The sequence below is a fragment of the Mizuhopecten yessoensis genome, unplaced genomic scaffold, assembly GCF_002113885.1.
Source record: "Mizuhopecten yessoensis strain PY_sf001 unplaced genomic scaffold, ASM211388v2 scaffold8463, whole genome shotgun sequence".
Taxonomy (NCBI): Eukaryota; Metazoa; Mollusca; class Bivalvia; order Pectinida; family Pectinidae; genus Mizuhopecten; species Mizuhopecten yessoensis.
In genome coordinates, this window is record NW_018407560.1 from 168976 (window position 1) to 190687 (window position 21712).

General features: G+C 39.9%; 2 protein-coding genes across 6 annotated transcripts in view; one reads left to right on the plus strand and one right to left on the minus strand.

Annotated features, from left to right (window-relative positions):
• Positions 1-4137: 4137 nt before the first annotated feature.
• On the plus strand, positions 4138-9144 carry LOC110456012. Its single transcript, XM_021506525.1, has 2 exons — positions 4138-4382; positions 8339-9144. The coding sequence occupies exon 2, from the start codon at positions 8380-8382 to the stop codon at positions 8941-8943; it is 564 nt and encodes a 187-aa protein (XP_021362200.1). The 5' UTR covers positions 4138-4382; positions 8339-8379; the 3' UTR covers positions 8944-9144.
• The window catches only part of LOC110456011 (UPF0046 protein C25E10.12-like), a 19849-nt gene continuing 4498 nt past the window's right edge, over positions 6362-21712 (minus strand). For 2 of the 5 annotated variants that reach the window (XM_021506521.1, XM_021506522.1), the window contains exons 2-3: positions 14894-15571; positions 9912-11707 (exon numbers count right to left, since the gene is read on the minus strand). In XM_021506521.1, coding sequence (XP_021362196.1) covers positions 11593-11707; positions 14894-15543 — 765 coding nt within the window. In that variant the 5' untranslated portion in view covers positions 15544-15571 and the 3' untranslated portion in view covers positions 9912-11592. Of the gene's footprint in view, positions 6415-9911; positions 11708-14893; positions 15572-21275; positions 21351-21712 lie in introns of those variants that run through there. The other 3 variants (XR_002463540.1, XR_002463539.1, XM_021506523.1) reach the window with 3 other exon arrangements.

Below are 21712 nucleotides of genomic sequence, written 5' to 3' on the forward strand. Positions count from 1 at the left end.
TTGTAAGCTTAATGTCTGTAACTTGTTGGATTATCTTCCACGTATAAACAGTGGGGCTATTGTCAGCATATTTCATTGCATGAATTGAAATGCTGCTTCTATATTTACTTTTATATAATAGCTATATTGTTTCACGAGGACAATGGGGAAGTTTTTGAACAAGGAACAAGAATTACTGTCTAAATGTAGTTCTATTCACAAAACAGCAAGCTGTTATAGTCTGACCAGACGATACAGCAAATTGATGTCCTATTTATCATATAAATGTCCCCTACTTTTCCAGTGAATGTCCTTCAGTTGCCTCCGAACGGTCTCTCGTTGTCATGTTATGGTCCTCTAGTTGTCATATGATGGTCATGTAGTTGTCATGTGATGATCCTCTAGTTGTCATAAGATGATCTTCAAGTTGTCATGTGATGGTCCTCTAGTTGTCATATGATGGTCCTCTACTTATCGTGTGATGGTCCTCTAGTTGTCACGTTATGACCCTCTAGTAATCGTGTGATTGTCCTCTAGTTATCGCGTGATGATCCTCTAGTTATCATATGATGGTCGTCTATTTTTCACGTGATGGTCCTGTAGTTGTCATGTGATGATCCTTTATTTTTCATATGATTGTCCTCTAGTCATATGATGGTCCTCTAGTTTTCATGTGATGACCCTTTAGTTGTCTTGTGATGGTTCTCTAGTTGTCACGTGATGATCCTTAAGTTGTCATATGATGGTCCTCTAATTATCATGTGATGATCCTCTAGTTGTCATATGATGGTCCTCTAGTTATCGTGGGATGATCCTCCAGTTTCATAGTATGATCCTCTATTTTTCACGTGATGGTCCTCTAGTTGTCATATGATGGTCCTCTACTTATCGTGTGATGGTCCTCTAGTTGTCACGTGATGGCCCTCTAGTTATCGTGTGATGATCCTCTAGTTATCATATGATGGTCCTCTAGTTATCGTGGGATGATCCTCCAGTTGTCATAGTATGATCCTCTAGTTATCGTGTGATGGTCCTCTAGTTGTCACGTGATGGTCCTCTAGTATCGTGTGATTGTCCTCTAGTTATCGCGGGATGATCCTCTAGTTGTCATGTGATGGTCCTCTAGTTGTCATAAGATGATCTTCAAGTTGTCATGTGATGGTCCTCTATTTGTCATGTTATGGTCCTCTAGTTGTCATGTGATGGTCCTCTAGTTGTCTTGTGATGGTTCTTTAATTGTCATGTAATGATCCTTTAGTTGTCATATGATGGTCCTCTAGTTATCGTGGGATGATCCTCTAGTTGTCATATGATGGTCCTCTTCTTATCGTGTGATGGTCCTCTAGTTGTCACGTGATGGCCCTCTAGTTATCGTGTGATTGTCCTCTAGTTATCGCGTGATGATCCTCTAGTTATCATATGATGGTCGTCTATTTTTCACGTGATGGTCCTGTAGTTGTCATGTGATGATCCTTTATTTTTCATATGATTATCCTGTAGTTGTCATATGATGGTCCTCTAGTTTTCATGTGATGACCCTTTAGTTGTCTTGTGATGTTTCTCTAGTTTTCATGTGATGATCCTCTAGTTGTCATATGATGGTCCTCTAGTTTTCACGTGATGACCCTTTAGTTGTCTTGTGATGGTTCTCTAGTTTTCATGTGATGATCCTTAAGTTGTCATATGATGGTCCTCTAGTTATCGTGGGATGATCCTCTAGTAATCGTGGGATGATCCTCTAGTTGTCATATGATGGTCCTCTAGTTGTCATATGATGATCCTCTAGTTGTCAGGTGATGATCCTTTAGTTGGCATAAGATGGTACTGTAATTATCGTGTGATTTTCCTCTATTTGTCTTGTGATGTTTCTCTAGTTTTCACGTGATGATCCTCTAGGTGTCATATGATGGTCTTCTAGTTATCGTGGGATGATCCTCTAGTTGTCATAAGATGATCTTCAAGTTGTCATGTGATGGTCCTTTAGTTATCGTGTGATGATCCTCTATTTGTCATATGATGGTGCTCTAGTTTTCACGTGATGACCCTGTAGTTGTCTTGTGATGTTTCTCAAATTGTCATGTCATGATCCTCTAGTTGTCAGGTGATGATCCTTTAGTTTTCATGTGATGACCCTTTAGTTGTCTTGTGATGGTTCTCTAGGTTTCATGTGATGATCCTCTAGTTGTCATATGATGGTCTTCTAGTTATCGTGTGATGATCCTCTAGTTGTCATGTGATGGTCCTCTAGTTATCGTGTGATTTTCCTCTAGTTGTCTTGTGATGGTCCTCTAGTTGTCATGTGATAGTCTTCTAGTTATCCTGTGATGATCCTATAGTTGTCATGTGATGGTCCTTTAGTTATCGTGTGATGATACTCTAGTTGTCATGTGATGGTCCTCAAGTTATCGTGTGATGATCCTCTAGTTGTCGTGCGATGATCCTCTAGTTGTCATATGATGATCCTCTAGTTGTCATATGATGGTCTTCTAGTTGTCATATGATGGTCTTCTAGTTGTCATATGATGGTCTTCTTGTTATCGTGTGATGATCCTCTAGTTGTCATATGACGGTCCTCTAGTTGTCATATGATGGTCCTCAAGTTTCGTGTGATGGTCCTCTAGTTATCGTGTAAATGTCATTTATTATACATATCAAACAAATAAAAGGTCAATGTTTGTATGTAGGTCAATGTTTTTATTTGTGTGATATGTAGGTCGATGTTTCTAATTTGTGTGATATGTAGGTTAATGTTTTTATTTGTGTGATATGTAGGACAATGTTTTTATTTGTGTGATATGTAGGTCAATGTTTTTAATTGTGTGATATGTAGGTCGATGTTTTTTATTGGTGTGATATGAAGGTCGATGTTTATATTTGTGTGATATGAAGGTTGATGTTTTTTATTTGTGTGATGTGAAGGTCGATGATTTTTATTTGTGTGATATGTAGGTCAATGTTTTTAATTGTGTGATATGTAGGTCGATGCTTTTTATTTGTGTGATATTTAGGTCGATGTTTCTATTTGTGTGATATGGAGGTTGATGTTTTTTATTTGTGTGATATTTAGGTCGATGTTTTTATTTCTGTGATATGAAAGTCAATGTTTTTAATTGTGTGATATTTAGGTCAATGTTTTTAATTGTGTGTTATTTAGGTCAATGTTTTTAATTGTGTGTTATTTAGGTCAATGGTTTTTGTTTGTTTGTTTGAGATGAAAGTAGATGGTTTTCCTACCAATAAAAGGTGGTAGATTTTTCAATAATCTACGATAAAATTATTTCATGAAATATTGTCAGTAGAAACTTGTTGAAAAATTCTGCTTAAATCATTCAATTTTAGAAACTGGCATATGATAACGCAGTGGTAGATTTATCAGTTGATTCTATTAAAACTTTAAAACTGTTGTCAATAAACTGAAAAAAATACACATCTACCAGCAAAATGCCTACACACGTTTTATCTCCCAGATACGCCCCTGAAGTCACTTTGTGCGTCACAGGTCTTTTGACACTAGTTTACAAGCCCCTGTGCTCGGAGGGGATCAGAGGACCCACGTTGACGTACATACGGTTTGTGACGACTGTAACTGGTGCCAACAGAGACCGCAGTGCCCATTGTTTTAAACGTGGCGATCTCGCAGATAGCCTGCCTTTTATTGAAGAGCAGTCATCTCACACATGTTTAAGCACAGGTAGGGTCGCGTGCTCGAGAACCTGTGAGCCGACCAGTACCAATGACATGATAATCGAAACTGCAGTCAGGGTATCACAAAATGTCACGGTTACCCCCAAAATGTGTTTTATTTATGTAAACTACTCAATACGTCAGCGATACATTACCTGTCGGTTTAACATAGTATGTACACTACTTCATAGTCGACACTGCACAGATAGTGTAACTAGCGCGCATGGGTAGAACAGCAAGTGTTTAACGTTGATCCCTGTTTTTTCCTTCTTTCTGGCACGTGGTTTCTATTGTGGTCAATAATGCAACAAACAAGTTTAGCACTGATGGGTTTTTTCGGTGACATCTCGTAATAATTGGACGAGTTATCCATCGTTGTATGACTTCCCAGTACACATACCCCAGGAGTGGGCGAACAGATTTTGATAAAAGTTATGATAAAGCTCGGGCCTTTAGTATTCTATGTGTGAAGTATTTCCTTTGGTTGGTTTATAGGCCTCTACACGTGTATCTGTTTGTGATGGGTAATGTGTAACGCTAAGGAATAGCTGGTCTTCATACCATCATCAGTCTGACATTTTCTATTCTCCAAAATATTTTCTACGCTTTGACAGATGGTTGGAAATTAACATTAATATTATGCTGAAGTCAATAGGATGACACGGTTGCCATAGCAACAATAAACATTCTATCACAAACACGCGGAGAAGATCTAATCGGTAAGTGGAATTCAATAATCAACTTTTCATATACCGTATATATATATTGAGACGAATTTCCAGCGTCAGTTTCATAACACCTGTTTAAGCAATCTTTCTATTAGTTCCTTCTTATTCGTCGACATGCAGTGAAATATAAATGTATCCTTAATATAAATATGTCTCGACATTTTGGTTCTGTGTATAGTAAAACCTGGTTAGTCCGATGACTTTAGTTCCGTGTACAGAAGTATCTCGTTAGTTTGGACACTAAAAGTGTACAACCTAACGAGAAACTTCTGTACACAGAACTCAAGTGTCCGAACTAACAAAATTCCTCTGTAGACGGAACTAAAGTGTCCAAACTAGCGAGATTATTCTGTACACGGAACTAAAGTGTCCAAACTAACGAGATTCTTCTGTACACGGAACTAAAGTGTCCAAACTAACGAAATTCCTCTGTAGACGGAACTCAAGTGTCCAAACTAGCGAGATTATTCTGTACACGGAACTCAAGTGTCCGAACTAACAAGATTCTTCTGTACACGGAACTAAAGTGTCCAAACTAACGAGATTCTTCTGTACACAGAACTAAAGTGTCCAAACTAACGAAATTCCTCTGTAGACGGAACTAAAGTGTCCAAACTAGCGAGATTCTTCTGTACACGGAACTCAAGTGTCCGAACTAACAAGATTCTACTGTACACGGAACTAAAGTGTCCAAACTAACGAGATTATTCTGTACACGGAACTAAAGTGTCCAAACTAGCGAGATTCTTCTGTACACGGAACTAAAGTGTCCGAACTAACAAGATTCTTTTGTACACGGAACTAAAGTGTCCAAACTAACGAAATTCCTCTTTACACGGAACTAAAGTGTCCAAACTAACGAGATACTTCTGTACACGGAACTAGTTCCGTGTACAGAAGTATCTCGTTAGTTTGGACACTTTAGTTCCGTGTACAAAAGAATCTTGTTAGTTCGGACACTTTAGTTCCGTGTACAGAAGAATCTCGCTAGTTTGGACACTTTAGTTTCGTGTACAGAAGTATCTCGTTAGTTTGGACAATTTAGTTCCGTGTACAGAATAATCTCGTTAGTTTAGACACTTTAGTTCCGTGTACAGAAGAATCTCGTTAGTTCGGACACTTTAGTTCCGTGTACAGAAGAATCTCGTTAATTCTTTTGTACGCGGAACTAAAGTGTCCAAACTAACGAGATTATTCTGTACACAGATCTAAAGTGTCCAAACTAACGAGATGCTTCTGTACACGGAACTAAAGTGTCCGAACTAACAAGATTCTTCTGTACACGGAACTAAAGTGTCCAAACTAACGAGATACTTCTGTACACGGAACTAAAGTGTCCAAACTAGCGAGATTCTTCTGTACACGGAACTAAAGTGTCCGAACTAACGAGATTCCTCTGTACACGGAACTAAAGTGTCCGAACTAACGATGTTCTTCTGTACACGTAACTAAACTGTCGGAACTAACGAGATTCCTCTGTACACGGAACTCAAGTGTCCAAACTAGCGAGATACTTCTGTACACGGAACTAAAGTGTCCAAGCTAACGAGATACTTCTGTACACATAACTAAAGTGTCCGAACTAACGAGATTCCTTTGTACACGGAACTCAAGTGTCCAAACTAGCGAGATACTTCTGTACACAGAACTAAAGTGTCCAAGCTAACGAGATTCTTCTGTACACGGAACTAAAGTGTCCGAACTAACGAGATATTTCTGTACACGGAACAAAAGTGTCCGATCTAACGAATTATTCTGTACACGGAACTAACGTGTCCGAACTAACGAGATACTTCTGTACACAGAACTAAAGTGTCCGAACTAACGAGATACTTCTTGAGATACTTCTCGTTAGACATAAATAAGTCACGCCTACGACACGAACTATCCCACCACGCCCACCACACGTGGTATATAGCCTTGCCCACAACACGTGGTATATAGCCTTGCCCACCACACGTGGTGCATGGCCTTGCCCACCATACGTCGTATCCAGTCACGCCCACCACACGTGGTATATAACCTTGTCCACCACACGTGGTACATAGCCTCGCCCACCATAAGTCGTATCCAGTCACGCCCAACACACGTGGACACATTAGTTCCGTGTACAGAGGAATCTCGTTAGTTCGGACACTTTAGTTTCGTGTACAGAAGTATCTCGTTAGTTCGGACACATTAGTTCCGTGTACAGAAGAATCTCGTTAGTTTGGACACTTTAGTTCCGTGTACAGAGGAATTTCGTTAGTTCGGACACTTTAGTTCCGTGTACAGAAGTATCTCGTTAGTTCGGACACTTTAGTTCCATGTACAGAGGAATTTCATTAGTTCGGACACTTTGGTTCCGTGTACAGAAGTATAGTACACGGAACTAAAACGTTCAAAGAACATCGTTACCTTGGCCACTTTAGTTCCGTGGACAGAAGTATCTCGTTCGTTCGGACACATTAGTTGCGTGTACAGAGGAATTTCGTTAGTTCGGACACATTAGTTGCGTGTACAGAAGAATCTCGCTAGTTAGTTTGGACACTTTAGTTCCGTGTACAGAAGTATCTCGTTAGTATGGACACTTTAGTTCTGTGTACAGAAGTATATCGTTAGCTTGGATACTTTAGTTCCGTGTACAGAAGTATCTCGTTAGTTTGGACACTTTAGTTCCGTGTACAAAAGAATCTCGTTACTTTGGACACTTTAGTTCCGTGTACAGAATAATTTCGTTACTTTGGACACTTTAGTTCCGTGTACAGAAGAATCTCGTTAGTTTGAACACTGAAGTTCCGTGTACAGAAGTATCTCGTTAGCTTGGACACTTTAGTTCCGTGTACAGAATAATCTCGTTAGTTGAGACACTTTAGTTCCGTGTACAGAATAATCTCGTTAATTCGGACACTTTTGTTCCGTGTACAGAATAATCTCGTTCGTTTGGACACTTTAGTTCCGTGTACAGAAGTATCTCGTTAGTTTGGACACTTTAGTTCCGTGTACAGAAGAATCTCGTTATTTTGGACACTTTAGTTCCGTGTACAGAATAATCTCGTTAGTTCGGACACTTTAGTTCCGTGTACAGAATAATCTCGTTCGTTTGGACACTTTAGTTCCGTGTACTGAAAAATCTCGTTAGTTTGAACACTTTAGTTCCGTGTACAGAATAATCTCGTTAGTTCGGACACTTTAGTTCCGTGTACAGAAAATCTCATTAGTTTGGACACTTCAGTTCCGTGTACAAAATAATCTCGTTAGTTCGGACACTTTAGTTCCGTGTACAGAAGAATCTCGTTAGTTTGGACACTTCAGTTCCGTGTACAAGAATAATCTCGTTAGTTTGGACATTTTAGTTCCGTGTACAGAAGAATCTCGTTAGTTTGGACACTTTAGTTCCGTGTACAGAAGAATTTCGTTAGTTCGGACACTTTAGTTACGTATACAGCAGAATCTCGTTAGTTTGGACACTTTAGTTCCGTGTACAGAAGAATCTCGTTAGTTCGGACACTATGATTCTTTAAAAAACATAACCCCGTTTGTCGTAAACTTCGTCAGTTTCGACCTTCCACCACTGGGTCGTTGGTTCGAGGCCTACGTTGGGCAGTCGCCAGGTACTAACCGTAGATCGGTGGTTTTTCTACGGGAACTCCGGCTTTCCTCCACCACCAAAACCTGGCACGTCCTTAAATGACCGTAGCTGTTAATAGGACGTAAAACACAAACAAACCAATCGTTAGTTATTCATTAACTAGACTATACGTGTATTCACATTTTTCATAGAGCAGTTTTGCTTCACTCTTGTAATGTCAGCTCGTCAAGTTCTCGGAACTCAAGTCAACGTCGTCACCAAACAATCGACTACACACAATAGTGGTCAGCCGACTAAATAGTGTTATGGTTTCGAAGTACGTAGTGCAATGGAGGATGTAGATCAAATACAAATATGTCGATGTTTCCACTTTCAGAGGGAGCGCACCAGTGACGTCATCATCCTTCTGACGTCACCATGTCTTCCCAGAGCCGTAAACAACGAGCAGACGCCTATTTACAAAAAACTAACGTTGAGCTTCTCAATTGTGTGGACGAAATGAGGCTAAAACGAGATGATCTGCAAAAGGACATTAAGAATTTCAAGGACGAACAATCGAAACTTCAATACGACCTAGGTATGATGACGACACAACTAACACAAATCAACGAAAGTCTATGTAAAAAGTTAGTAGAGCGCGAGAGATTTGACAGTTTGATAACCGACTATGAAACAGCATTTAACCAGCTCGTGTCCGGTTCCGAGTCACTCCTTGCCAATATGCGCAAGACCCTAGGCTCAATCGCTCCGGAGTTCTTGCTTTGCGCAGAGGATGCAGACCAAATTTCCACCACCTCTCGGAGGTCAAGGTCATCGAGACAATCACACAGTAGTGCGGGTTCGCATGCGCACACGCGTATCGACATGTCACGTGGGACGTCATTGCCACGGGTGGACACCCGTGCGTCTGACTCGAGATCGGACACACAGACGGACAACCGTGTGGACACTAGGAGTTCCCAGTCACGCGGAGAGCAGTAGTGATGTCTTTTATGCCATTTGTTAACAAGTTTGTGAACTCTATCGTAGCTAACTGTAATATCATAATTGAACGACATTTAACAATGTCTGACTATAAATAGTACGTGTGCGGGGATCCCTGTTGATGCACTTGAAATTGGTTATTTGCAGAAAGTTTAAAACTTTTTGAATAAATAAAACACCAATAAAAGAAAAAAAATATCGCAAAGAAGTGTTTAGTCTCCTTACACATTGAAATGGTCATTTTAATTGCTACTAAAATTTCACGTTCACTGAAAACGCTGAGTCCGATTTTTTGTTAAAAAAGGTCATTGCTTTCCTTTCATTTGCGTCATTGATTCACGTTTTCCTCTTATTTTTCATAAATTGTTGTGACGCTTCTTGATTGCATGTGCGTGTTTTTATGTGGATAATTTTTGTGTTGCTTTCAGTCAACAATTCCGTCTTCCTTCTATGTGTCATCAATTTCTGTGTTCCTTTCATGTGTATAAGTTATCGTACTCGTCACATACGTGTAAACAATTATTGTGTTGCTTTCAAATGTGTCATTAATTTTAGATTTTTCTCTCTCTAAATATAGCGTCGATTATCGTAATGATATTAGATGGGTCATCAGCTCTTAAGTTGTGAAGTTTGTATACGTGTCATCATTTTTTTCGTTCCTTTTATGCATGTCATCAATTCCTGCTCTCCTTTTATACGCGTCATTAATTCGTATGTTCTTTTATATGTGACATCAATTCTTGTGTTCTTTTATACGAAATCCGTTTTTCTGTTCTTTTATTAGTGTCATCAATTCGTGTGGTCTTTTCATATGCGTCATTAATTCTTGTGTTGCTTTAAGATGTGTCACCAATGAAGTGAACAAATTAGAATTGACGTTTCTGAAATAGGTTGCAAAGTTTGTGATTCATGATTAGTGGACATGGTGGTCAATAGACAGCGAAACAAAGAGTTCATTTTCATGTCATTTTATTTTACGTCTGTAATCCCCTTTTCGCGATAATTTTCATATTTCAAGTTATAAGTGCAAGCTCATGTTTAAACTTTGTGAGAAGCTTGAATTAGAGCCCATTCCTGTTTGCTAAATTTCCTGTTTAATTTCAGAATCGTGTACATATGCCACCAGCAATTAGTGTTGCTAATATATCGATTAGATTTTCAAAGGAAAGAAGAATATCTGAAGTCAAATTAATTTTAATACGTTATAAAATAAATGTATTAACATTATATACCAGTTTCAATACTTTTAATTACTTGGGCGAGTCTCTGAAACTAGTGGATAACGCAAGCCTTGTTACAACAGTGACCTAGGTCTTGCTCTGGTGAAAAGTTCAGAACTTCATTGATACCTAAAAAAATGAGCCAAAACATTACATCAGGTACATTACAATGGTTATAAACAATGGTTAAAATGTGCATTATTTGCAATACACATAAATAGGTCACGCCTAAGACACGTACTATCCCACCACGCCCACCACACGTGGTATATAGCCTTGTCCATCATACGTCGTATCCAGTCACGCCAACCACACGTGTTATATAGCCTTGCCCACCACACGTGGTATATATCCTTGTCCACCACACGTCGTATCCAGCCGTGCCCACCACACGTCGTATCAAGTCACGCCCACCACACGTGGTATATAGCCTTATCCACCACACGTGGTATCCAGTCATGCCCACCACACGTGGTATATAACCTTGTCCACCACACGTCATATCCAGTCATGCCCACCACACGTGGTATATAACCTTGTCAACCACACGTCATATCCAGTCATGCCCACCACACGTGTTACATAACATTGTCCACCACACGTCATATCCAGTCATGCCGTCCACACGTGGTATATAACCATGTCCACCACACGTCATATCCAGTCATGCCCACCACACGTGTTATATAACCTTGTCCACCACACGTCATATCCAGTCATGCCCACCACACGTGGTATATAACCTTGTCCACCATACGTCGTATCCAGTCACGCCCACCACAGGTGTTATATAACCTTGTCCACCATACGTCGTATCCAGTCACGCCCACCACACGTGGTACATAGCCTTGCCCACCACACGTCGTATCCAGTCACGCCCACCACACGTGTTATATAGCCTTGCCCACCACATGTGGTATATAACCTTGTCCACCATACGTCGTATCCAGTCACGCCAACCACACGTGGTACATAGCCTTGCCCACCATACGTCGTATCCAGTCACGCCCACCACACGTGGTGCATAGCCTTGCCCACCACACGTCGTATCCAGTCACGCCCACCACACGGGGTATATAACCTTGTCCACCACACGTGGTATATAACCTTGTCCACCATACGTGGTACATATCCTTGTCCACCACACGTCGTATCCAGTCATGCCCACCACACGTATCCAGTAATGCCCATCACATGTGTTCCCACAACTCTGTAATTACAAGGTGGAACCACGCCTCGCATTACACTGACGTAGTATCCGCCTTGGGACCACGTGTCTAATTACGCGGTACCTGTCCATCACATGTACATGTGAAACCATGCTACTCATCACATGCAGACCTCAGCCACGTACTTTATATAACATGTGTCCCATTACACGCGTCCGTCCGCCGCGCCCATGACAAGTGGTTCTTAGTCATGCCCATCATACATAATAGTCAAACACATGAATATTGAGAGCGGCGTTTGAGAATGTTGTGTCATCGATCTGCTGGTGTCCCGCACTTCCGTGCATGTGGCCGAAACAATGGAGTTTGGGTCTGTAACAGACAAAATATATCACGTAAATCCTAGCACAGTTTTTTTGGTTCTGGTTTCTCAATCTGATACCCTTGCCAAAAAATGCATTATGGTATTGGGAGCATCCACCCGCCAGCCCGTCCGTCCGTCCGTCCGTCCACCTATCGTTCAATATCAACGAAACTTGGTAAGCAAGTACACAAACAGACTGAATAAGTTGAGCGAAATTCGGGCATAATTAATTAGCATACTGTGCTCTGATTAGTCAGTTTCAACACCTAAGTTTCCGCAAGATAGCTTGCTTAAATATCGTTTGATCCTTATGAAACTTGATAAGCACGTACAATATGCAAAGATCTAAATACTGAAACTGGCCCTGCAGGTAGGGCGTAAGAATTGTACCTTCTGCCCCCAATTGCATGATCGTAATAGGCGACTAAATTTGGGACCTTATCTCTTCTCTCCTTTCTAAATAACTTTCTTTTTCCTAATGTCTCCCTTGACAATGCCGCACTTTTGGCCATTTGTTGAGCGTTCGCCCCTGTGAGGAAGGTTTTGGGTTCTGTCCCCTGGCCGAGACATACCATGTCTTTAAAAATGGTAGTTTCTACTCCTGCTTAACGCTCAGCAAATTAGGAGTGGGACGACTGGTTCGCCCGTTGTCAGTATAATGTGACCGGGTGGGGCGTCCTGCTGGGTCTCTTCGGCAGGATGTTTCAGTGAGGTAGCACTATAAAGTCGGCATCAGTTCCGCGCTATCACAAGGAGACAAACACGAACTTATCGCAGCCTCCCAAAATACACACACATACACTACACGCATGCATCTTACACACAGGGAAGGCCGTCCTTAAATGACCTTAGCTGTTAATAGGACGTTAAACAAAATCAAACAAACAAACAAACAAACAAACTGAGGCTAAATTCGAGGTGAAGCAAATTCTACGCATAATTAATACGCATACTGCGCGATGATTGGTTGACAGTTTCCGCACAATAACTTAGTTAAATATGACTCGATTCTGATGATACATGGTCAATATTTATGTTATACAAAGACAGATGATAAGATAAATGTTGAACGAAATCAGCAGATAATGAACAAAAACTTTGAAATTTGACAGGATTATAATGCGGTTTGGTCAAGAGTTACACTTAGTGTAATAGCGAAATCTGCCAATAGTTACACTTAGTGTAATAGCGAAATCTGTCAATAGTTACACTTAGTGTAATAGCGAAATCTGCCAATAGTTACACTAAGTGTAATAGCGAAATCTGCCAATAGTTACACTTGGTATAATAGCGAAATCTGTCAATAGTTACACTAAGTGTAATAGCGAAATCTGCCAATAGTTACACTTAGTGTAATAGCGAAATCTGTCAAAAGTTACACTTAGTGTAATAGCGAAATCTGTCAATAGTTACACTAAGTGAAATAGCGAAATCTGCCAATAGTTACACTTAGTGCAATAGCGATATCTGTCAATAGTTACACTTTGTGTAATAGCGAAATCTGCCAATATAGTTACACTAAGTGTAATAGCGAAATCTGCCAAAAGTTACACATAGAGCAATAGCGAAATCTGCCAATAGTTACACTTAGTGTAATAGCGAAATCTGCCAATAGTTACACATAGAGCAATAGCGAGATCTGCCAATAGTTACACTTAGTGTAATAGCGAAATCTGCCAATAGTTACACTTAGTGTAATAGCAAAATCTGTCAATAGTTACACTAAGTGCAATAGCGAAATCTGTCAATAGTTACACTTAGTGTAATTGCGAAATCTGCCAATATAGTTACACTAAGTGTAATAGCGAAATCTGCCAATAGTTACACTTAGAGCAATAGCGAAATCTGCCAATAGTTACACTTAGTGTAATAGCGAAATCTGTCAATAGTTACACTAAGTGAAGTAGCGAAATCTGCCAATAGTTACACTTAGTTCAATAGCGAAATCTGTCAATAGTTACACTTAGTGTAATAGCGAAATCTGTCAATAGTTAGACTAAGTGTAATAGCGAAATCTGCCAATGTAGTTACACTAAGTGTAATAGCGAAATCTGTCAATAGTTACACTAAGTGAAATAGCGATATCTGCCAATAGTTACACTTAGTGCAATAGCAAAATCTGCCAATAGTTACACTCAGTGTAATAGCGAAGTTTGTCAATAGTTACACTAAGTGAAGTAGCGAAATCTGTCAATAGTTACACTTAGTTCAATACCGAAATCTGCCAATAGTTACACTTAGTGTAATAACGAAATCTGCCAATAGTTACACTTAGTGTAATAGCGAAATATGTCAATAGTTAATAAGCAATAAGCAATCAGAAATGTTTTCGGTTCGAATGGTGTCAGATTAATTGATTTTTGGTGAAGGCGGGCAGTTTTAATTTCTGTTTTTACGATTTGAAATAAAGACATAGAGAAGCAATTTCTATGCAAATCAGTTTTTAAATGTTGTAAAGGATAATATATGAAATATGATTCCATCAGTATTTAAGTACAGCATGATTTTTCCTATCACCACATCACAGGAATACTTCTCCACTTATAAGAGTAATACAGTACAATTAAATGTAATGTCTTCCTTTTTCCTCAGACACAATAATGCATTAGAAGGATTTTAAGTATATAATCATATATATTGTTCCCCCCTATGCCCTTCTTAAAAATAACAGTATTTGATTCCGCCACAGACTTGGGTGGGAATTCGAAAGTGAAGACCTAATCAGCTGGACCAGACAGCCTCTCTATGTGAAGACCTAACCAGCTGGCCCAGACAGCCTTTCTATGTGAAGACCTAATCAGCTGAACCTGACAGCCTCTCTATGTGCAGACCTAATCAGCTGGACCAGACAGCCTCTCTAAGTGAAGACCTAATCAGCTGGACCGGACAGCCTGTCTATGTGAAGACCTAATCAGGTGGACCAGACAGCCTCTCTATGTGAAGCCCTAATCAGCTGGACCTGACACCCTCTCTATGTGAAGACCTAACCAGCTGGCCCAGACAGCCTTTCTATGTGAAGACCTAACCAGCTGGCCCAGACAGCCTTTCTATGTGAAGACCTAACCAGCTTGACCTGACAGCCTCTCTATGTGAAGACCTAATCAGCTGGACCTGGCAGCCTCTCTTTGTCTACATTCTGTAGCGGCTTTGCGCCCATTCAAACCTCTATTTTACTCTGACTTTATTTTACATACCTTACTCTGTTTAATACAGTGTTCCGGAGTTTTGGACATCCAAGGTGACACATTCCATCGTGAGTAAGAGAGCAGACATCGCACGCACCCCTCCTGTTCCTCCCGAAAAGCGAAAAACCCTCTCTGCCCATATCCCGTATACCATGTGGGGGCATGTGCGTCACCAATACATCAGTTTCGTTTGGAATAGCATCCCAATGGTGTTCGAACTTGCCCCACTTTCGGACGAAAGCTCGGTTATAAGAGGTCCATTTGTAAGCCGTCCAAGGCGATCCGTAAAAATTAATCCCCTCAATATTGACACCTGAATCTTGTAGATAAGTCACTTGGGGAAGACTCTGCTGAATTTCTTCCTGTCGTCTGCCCGCGATCGCCATGTCGTGGTTACCACCAACAAATATCTTATGTTTGTGAGGCACTTTACCGAAGAACTCGTTGATTTGCTGGATATGTCCATCGTAGTCCGGTGTTTTGACTAGGCGTGACCAGTCTGTGGTGCAGAAATCTCCAGAATGGACAAGCACGTCCCCGGCCGGAAGTCGTGGTAGGTACCTCCGGTCGTGGTACAGGTGTGTATCGGACAAGTGTACAATCCGGACTCTCCTTTCACCGTCTCCGATCTTCATCACATCTACGTCATCTGTCGCCATTTTTTGTATATACCGTCTGTAGGTCGATCTGAAGCAATAAATTTTGGAACTAAAACGTACGAAGCAATTTCTAATAAGGAAAAATGGGCTTCATTGCACGCTCCTAAAACTGCCACTAGGCATTGCTTTGATTGGATTCTATTAAAAATCCACAGATCTCGAGCTTCATAGAAAAGGACTTCGTTTGATACCCACGGTCAATTACGCTTACCGTCAATGTAGCTTACACTTACCATCAATGTAGCGTTCACTTACCGTCAATGTAGCATACACTTACCGTCACTGTAGTGTACACTTACTGTCAATGTAGCTTACACTTACCATCAATGTAGCGTACACTTACCGCCAATGTAGCGTACACTAACCGTCAAATAGCGTACACTTACCATCAATGTAGCGTACACTTACCGTCAATGTAGCGTCAGTGTAGCGTACACTTACCGTCAATGTAGCTTACACTTACGTCACGGTAGTGTACACTTACTGTCAATGTAGCTGACACTTACCATCAATGTAGCGTACACTTACCGCCAATGTAGCGTACACAAACCGTCAATGTAGCGTACACTTACCATCAATGTAGCGTACACTTACCGTCAATGTAGCGTACACTTACCGTCAATGTAGCGTACACTTACCATCAATATAGCTTACACTTACGTCACGGTAGTGTACACTTATCGTCAATGCAGCATACACTTACTATCAATGTGAGCGTACACTTACCGTCAATGTAGCTTACACTTACTGTCAATGTAGCTTACACTTACCGTCAATGTAGCTTACACTTACGTCACGGTAGCATACACTTACCGTCAATGTAACGTACACCTACCGTCAATGTAGCGTAGACTTACCGTCAATGTAGCTTACACTTTAATCCGAATTATTCTGACGTTTTATCGACTTTTTGTATATCGGTCTGTCGTCGATTAACGTCAGAACTCCGGCCCTCTATAATATGCGGGAAATATGTGACCCGCACCCGGGTCGCACTTCAAACTGATATTTTAGAAACAAATCGTCACTTTCACATACATGTCGCACATGGATCGAAAGATCTATTCCTTATTTACTAGGTGGTATCAATAACATGTTTCAGAGATCATTACGAACAGTATTTTCCAACGTTTTCTATACCAACCAATGTTTTCAAAGGAAAGTAGGACATGAGCAATGTCACATGACTTGACGAGATCTCGCGTTACCGAAGGTATTTCCCAACGTTATGACGTAGGCCGGCGATATTTTAGTCACGTGGCATTAGAAGGCGGGGCTATCAAAAAAAAGTAAAACAGAGTTTGAAAAAATATGTTTTAGTGATTGTATTGGTTGTTTGAGGCATGTAATGTATGTCCATCTTGTGCATAAAGAATAGATCTTTCGATCCATGTGCGACATGTGTGTGAAAGTGACGATTTCTTTCTAAAACATCAGTTTGAAGTGCGCTCCGGGCGCAGGTCGCTTATTTCCCGCATATTATAGAGGGCCGGAGTTCAGACGTTAATCGACGACAGACCGATCTTTTTTTTTTTAACATTTCACCCCTGTGATTGAAAGTCGAACAAAGTCATTATGTTGAACAAATTTTATAGCCTTTCATCTCAGGATGCAGCTTGCAAAGTGTCAACATCCTGGGACCCATGGTTATTCAGAAGAGGTCGTTTAAAGATTTTAAACAAATTTGACCCCTGTGACCTTCAAACTCAGTCAAAGTCATTCACTTTAACAAACATAGTAGTCCTTGATCCCAGCATGCTACTGACTAAATAAATATCAACATCCTGAGCCTTTTGGTTATTCAGAACAAGTTCTTTAAATATTTTGAACATATTTGCTCCTTGTGACCTTGAATATGATTCAAGGTCATACATTTAAATAAACTTGGTAGCCCTTGATCCAAGTATGCTACTGCCTTAATAACATCACCTTGGGCATTTTGGTTATTCAGAAGAAGTTGTTTTAAGTTTTTAACATATTTGACCCCTGTGACCTTGAATATAGGGGAAGGTCATTAATTTGAACTAACTTGATAGCCCTTTACCCAAGCACGCTACTGGTCAAATATCATCACCTTGGGCATTTTAGTTATTCAGAAGAAGTTGTTTAAAGTTTTTAACATATTAGACCCCCGTGACCTTGAATATAGGTGAAGGTCATTCATTTGAACACACTTAGTAGCCCTTTATGTCAGCATGCTACTGGCCAAATATCATCAGCTTGGGCATTTTGGTTATTCAGAAGAAGTTGTTTAAAGTTTTTAACATAGTTGACCCCTGTCACCTTGAATATGGGTGAAGGTCATTCACTTTAACAAACATAGTAGTCCTTGATCCCAGCATGCTACTGACTAAATATCAACATCCTGAGCCTTTTGGTTATTCAGAACAAGGTCTTTAAATATTTTGAACATATTTGCTCCTTGTGACCTTGAATATGATTCAAGATCATACATTTAAACAACCTTGGTAGCCCTTGATCCAAGTATGCTACTGACTAAATATGATCACCTTGTGCATTTTAGTTATTGAGAAGTTGTTTTAAGTTTTTAACATATTTGACCCCTGTGACCTTGATTATGGGTGAAGGTCATTCATTTGAACAAACTTGGTAGCCGTTTATCTCAGCATGCTACTTGCCAAATATCATCACCCTGTGAATTTTGGTTATTCAAAAGAAGTTGTTTAAAGTTTTTAAGATATTTGCTCCCTGTGACCTGGAATATTGGTGAAGGTCCTTCATTTGAACAAACTTTGTAGCCCTTCATCTCAGCATGCTACTGGCCAAATATCATCACCCTGGGCGTTTTGATTATTCAGAAGAAGTTGTTTCAAGGGTTTTTAAGACAACTGACCCCTGTGACCTTAAATATAACTGAAGGTCATTTATTTGAACAAACTTGGTAGCCCTTCACCCAAGCATGTTACTGGCCAAATATCGTCTCCCTGGGCAGTTTGGTTATCGAGAAGAAGACGTTTAATGTTTTTAACATATTTGACCCCTGTAACCTTGAAAATGGGTGAAGGTCATTAATTTTAACAAACTTTGTAGCCCTTCATCTCAGTTTGCTTCTGGCCAAATATCATCACCCTAGGCCTTTCGGTTATTAAGAAGAAGTCGTTTAAAGTAAAATATTGACGCCGGACGCCGGACGCCGGACGGACGGACGGACGACGGACAGACGCCGCGCCAGGTGAGCTAAAAAGTCGATAAAACGTCAGAATAATTCGGACTACTTACACTTACGTCACGGTAATGTACACTTACCGTCAATGTAGCATACACTTACCGTTAGTGTAGCGTACACTTACCTTCAATGAAGCGTACAGTTACAGTACACTTACCGTCAGTTAGCGTAAAGTTACCGTAACCTTGCCGTCAGTTAGTGTAAACTTACCGTACGTACACTTACCGTCGATGTAATGTACACTTACCGTTAATGTAGTGTGTTTGCCGTCAATGAAACATACACTTACCGTTAGTGTAGCGTACACTTATCTTCAATGAAGCGTACAATTACAGTACACTTACCGTCAGTTAGCGTAAAGTTACCGTAACCTTGCCGTCAGTTAGTGTAAACTTACCGTACGTACACTTACCGTCAATGTAATGTACACTTAGCGTTAATGTAGTGTGTTTGCCGTCAATGAAACATACACTTACCGTTAGTGTAGCGTACACTTACCGTACACTTGCTGTCATTGCAACGTACAAATATCGTCCATGTAACATATACTTACAGTCAGTTAATTACCGTACACTTTACTGTCAATGTAACGTACATTTACTGTCAATTTAACGGGGATTTATTGTTAATGTAACTCACATTTACTGTCAATGTAACGGGGATTTACTGTCAATGTAACGGGGATTTACTGTCAATGTAACGTCAACTGACCGTCAATGTAACGTACATTGACGGTCAGTACGTTACATTGACAGTAAATTTACTGTCAATGTAACGTAATTTACTGTCAATGTAACGTACATTAACTGTCAAAGTAACGTACATTTACTGTCAATGTAACGGGGATTTACTGTCAATGTAACGTATATTTACTGTCAATGTAACGGGGATTTACTGTCTGTCAATGTAACGTACATTTACTGTCAATGTAACGGGGATTTACTGTCAATGTAACATACATATACTGTCAATGTAACGTACATTTACTGTCAATGTAACGTCAACTGACCGTCAATGTAACGTACATTGACGGTCAGTACGTTACATTGACAGTAAATTTACTGTCAATGTAACGTAATTTACTGTCAATGTAACGTACATTAACTGTCAAAGTAACGTACATTTACTGTCAATGTAACGGGGATTTACTGTCAATGTAACGTATATTTACTGTCAATGTAACGGGGATTTACTGTCTGTCAATGTAACGTACATTTACTGTCAATGTAACGGGGATTTACTGTCAATGTAACATACATATACTGTCAATGTAACGTACATTTACTGTCAATGTAACGTCAACTGACCGTCAATGTAACGTACATTGACGGTCAGTACGTTACATTGACAGTAAATTTACTGTCAATGTAACGTAATTTACTGTCAATGTAACGTACATTAACTGTCAAAGTAACGTACATTTACTGTCAATGTAACGGGGATTTACTGTCAATGTAACGTATATTTACTGTCAATGTAACGGGGATTTACTGTCTGTCAATGTAACGTACATTTACTGTCAATGTAACNGCTCACCTGGTATTAATCTCACACTTGTAATCTTAAAAGTGGACTAAAATACAGCTACAGGCAGAATATCAGTGTTTGATTCATAAGAACCTATTAAAAGATTTAAACATATGACGCCTGTGACCTTGAATGTCGAACAAGGACATTAGGTTGAACAGAGTTTAAAGTCTTCCAACCCAGCATGCTTTTGGCAAAATATCATAACCCTGGACCTATTGGTTATACAGAAGAAGTTGTTTAAAGATTTAAACATATATTGACCACTGTGACCTTGAATATGGGCGAAGGTCATTCATTTGAATAAACTTGGTTGCCCTTTATCCCAGCATGCTACTGGCCAAATATCATCATCCTAAGACTTTCGGTTATTGAGAAGAAGTTGTTTGAAGGTTTTAAACATATTTGACCCATGTGACCTTGAAAATAAGTAAAGGTCATTCATTTGAACAAATTTGATAGCCCTTCATCCTGGCATGTTACTGGCCAAATATCATTATCCTAGGCTTCTTAGTTTTTCAGAAGAAGTTGTTTAAAAATTTGTTAAGACAATTTACCCCTGTAACCTTGAAAATGGACGAAGGTTATTCATTTGAACAAACTTGGTAGCCCTTTATCCCAGCATGTTATTTGCCAAAAATCATCACTCTGGGCATTTTGGTTATTCAGAAGAAGTTGTTTAAAGTTTTGAACATATTTGACCCCTGTGACCTTGAAAATAGGTGAAGGTCTTTTATTTAAACAAAGTTGGTAGCCCTTCATCCTAGTTTGCTTCTTGCCAAATATCATCACCCTAGGCCTTTTGGTTATTAAGAAGAAGTTGTTTTAAGTAAAATATTGACACCGGACGACGGACAGACGACGGACGCTGCAAAAGGCAAGGTGAGCTAAAAAATGCTTAGTATCGTTAGAAATATCGATAACTTTTCTTTTAAAAACCTCCTATATGCACGTTAAATGTATTCTCCTTCGTTTCCGTACACATGCTCTTCATTTCCTCCAAAAAACACATGTATACCATTTCCGATTTTTTTGCAGTCACGGAGCCACTTTTTGTATATTCATGAGCTTGACGTCAGCCAAATGTCCCAGACTGTAATACACACGGGGTACACACGTAATAGACAGTTATACACATGTAACAGATCTAGACAGTAATACACACTCACAGACAGTAATACACACGGGGTACACACGTATTAGACAGTTATACACACGTAACAGATCTAGACAGTAATACACACGTAACAGACAGTTATACACACGAGGTACACACGTAATAGACAGTTATACACACGTAACAGATCTAAACAGTTATACACACGTAACAGACAGTAATACACACGGGGTACACACGTATTAGACAGTTATACACACGTAACAGATCTAGACAGTAATACACACTAACAGACAGTAATACACACGGGGTACACACGTAATAGACAGTTATACACA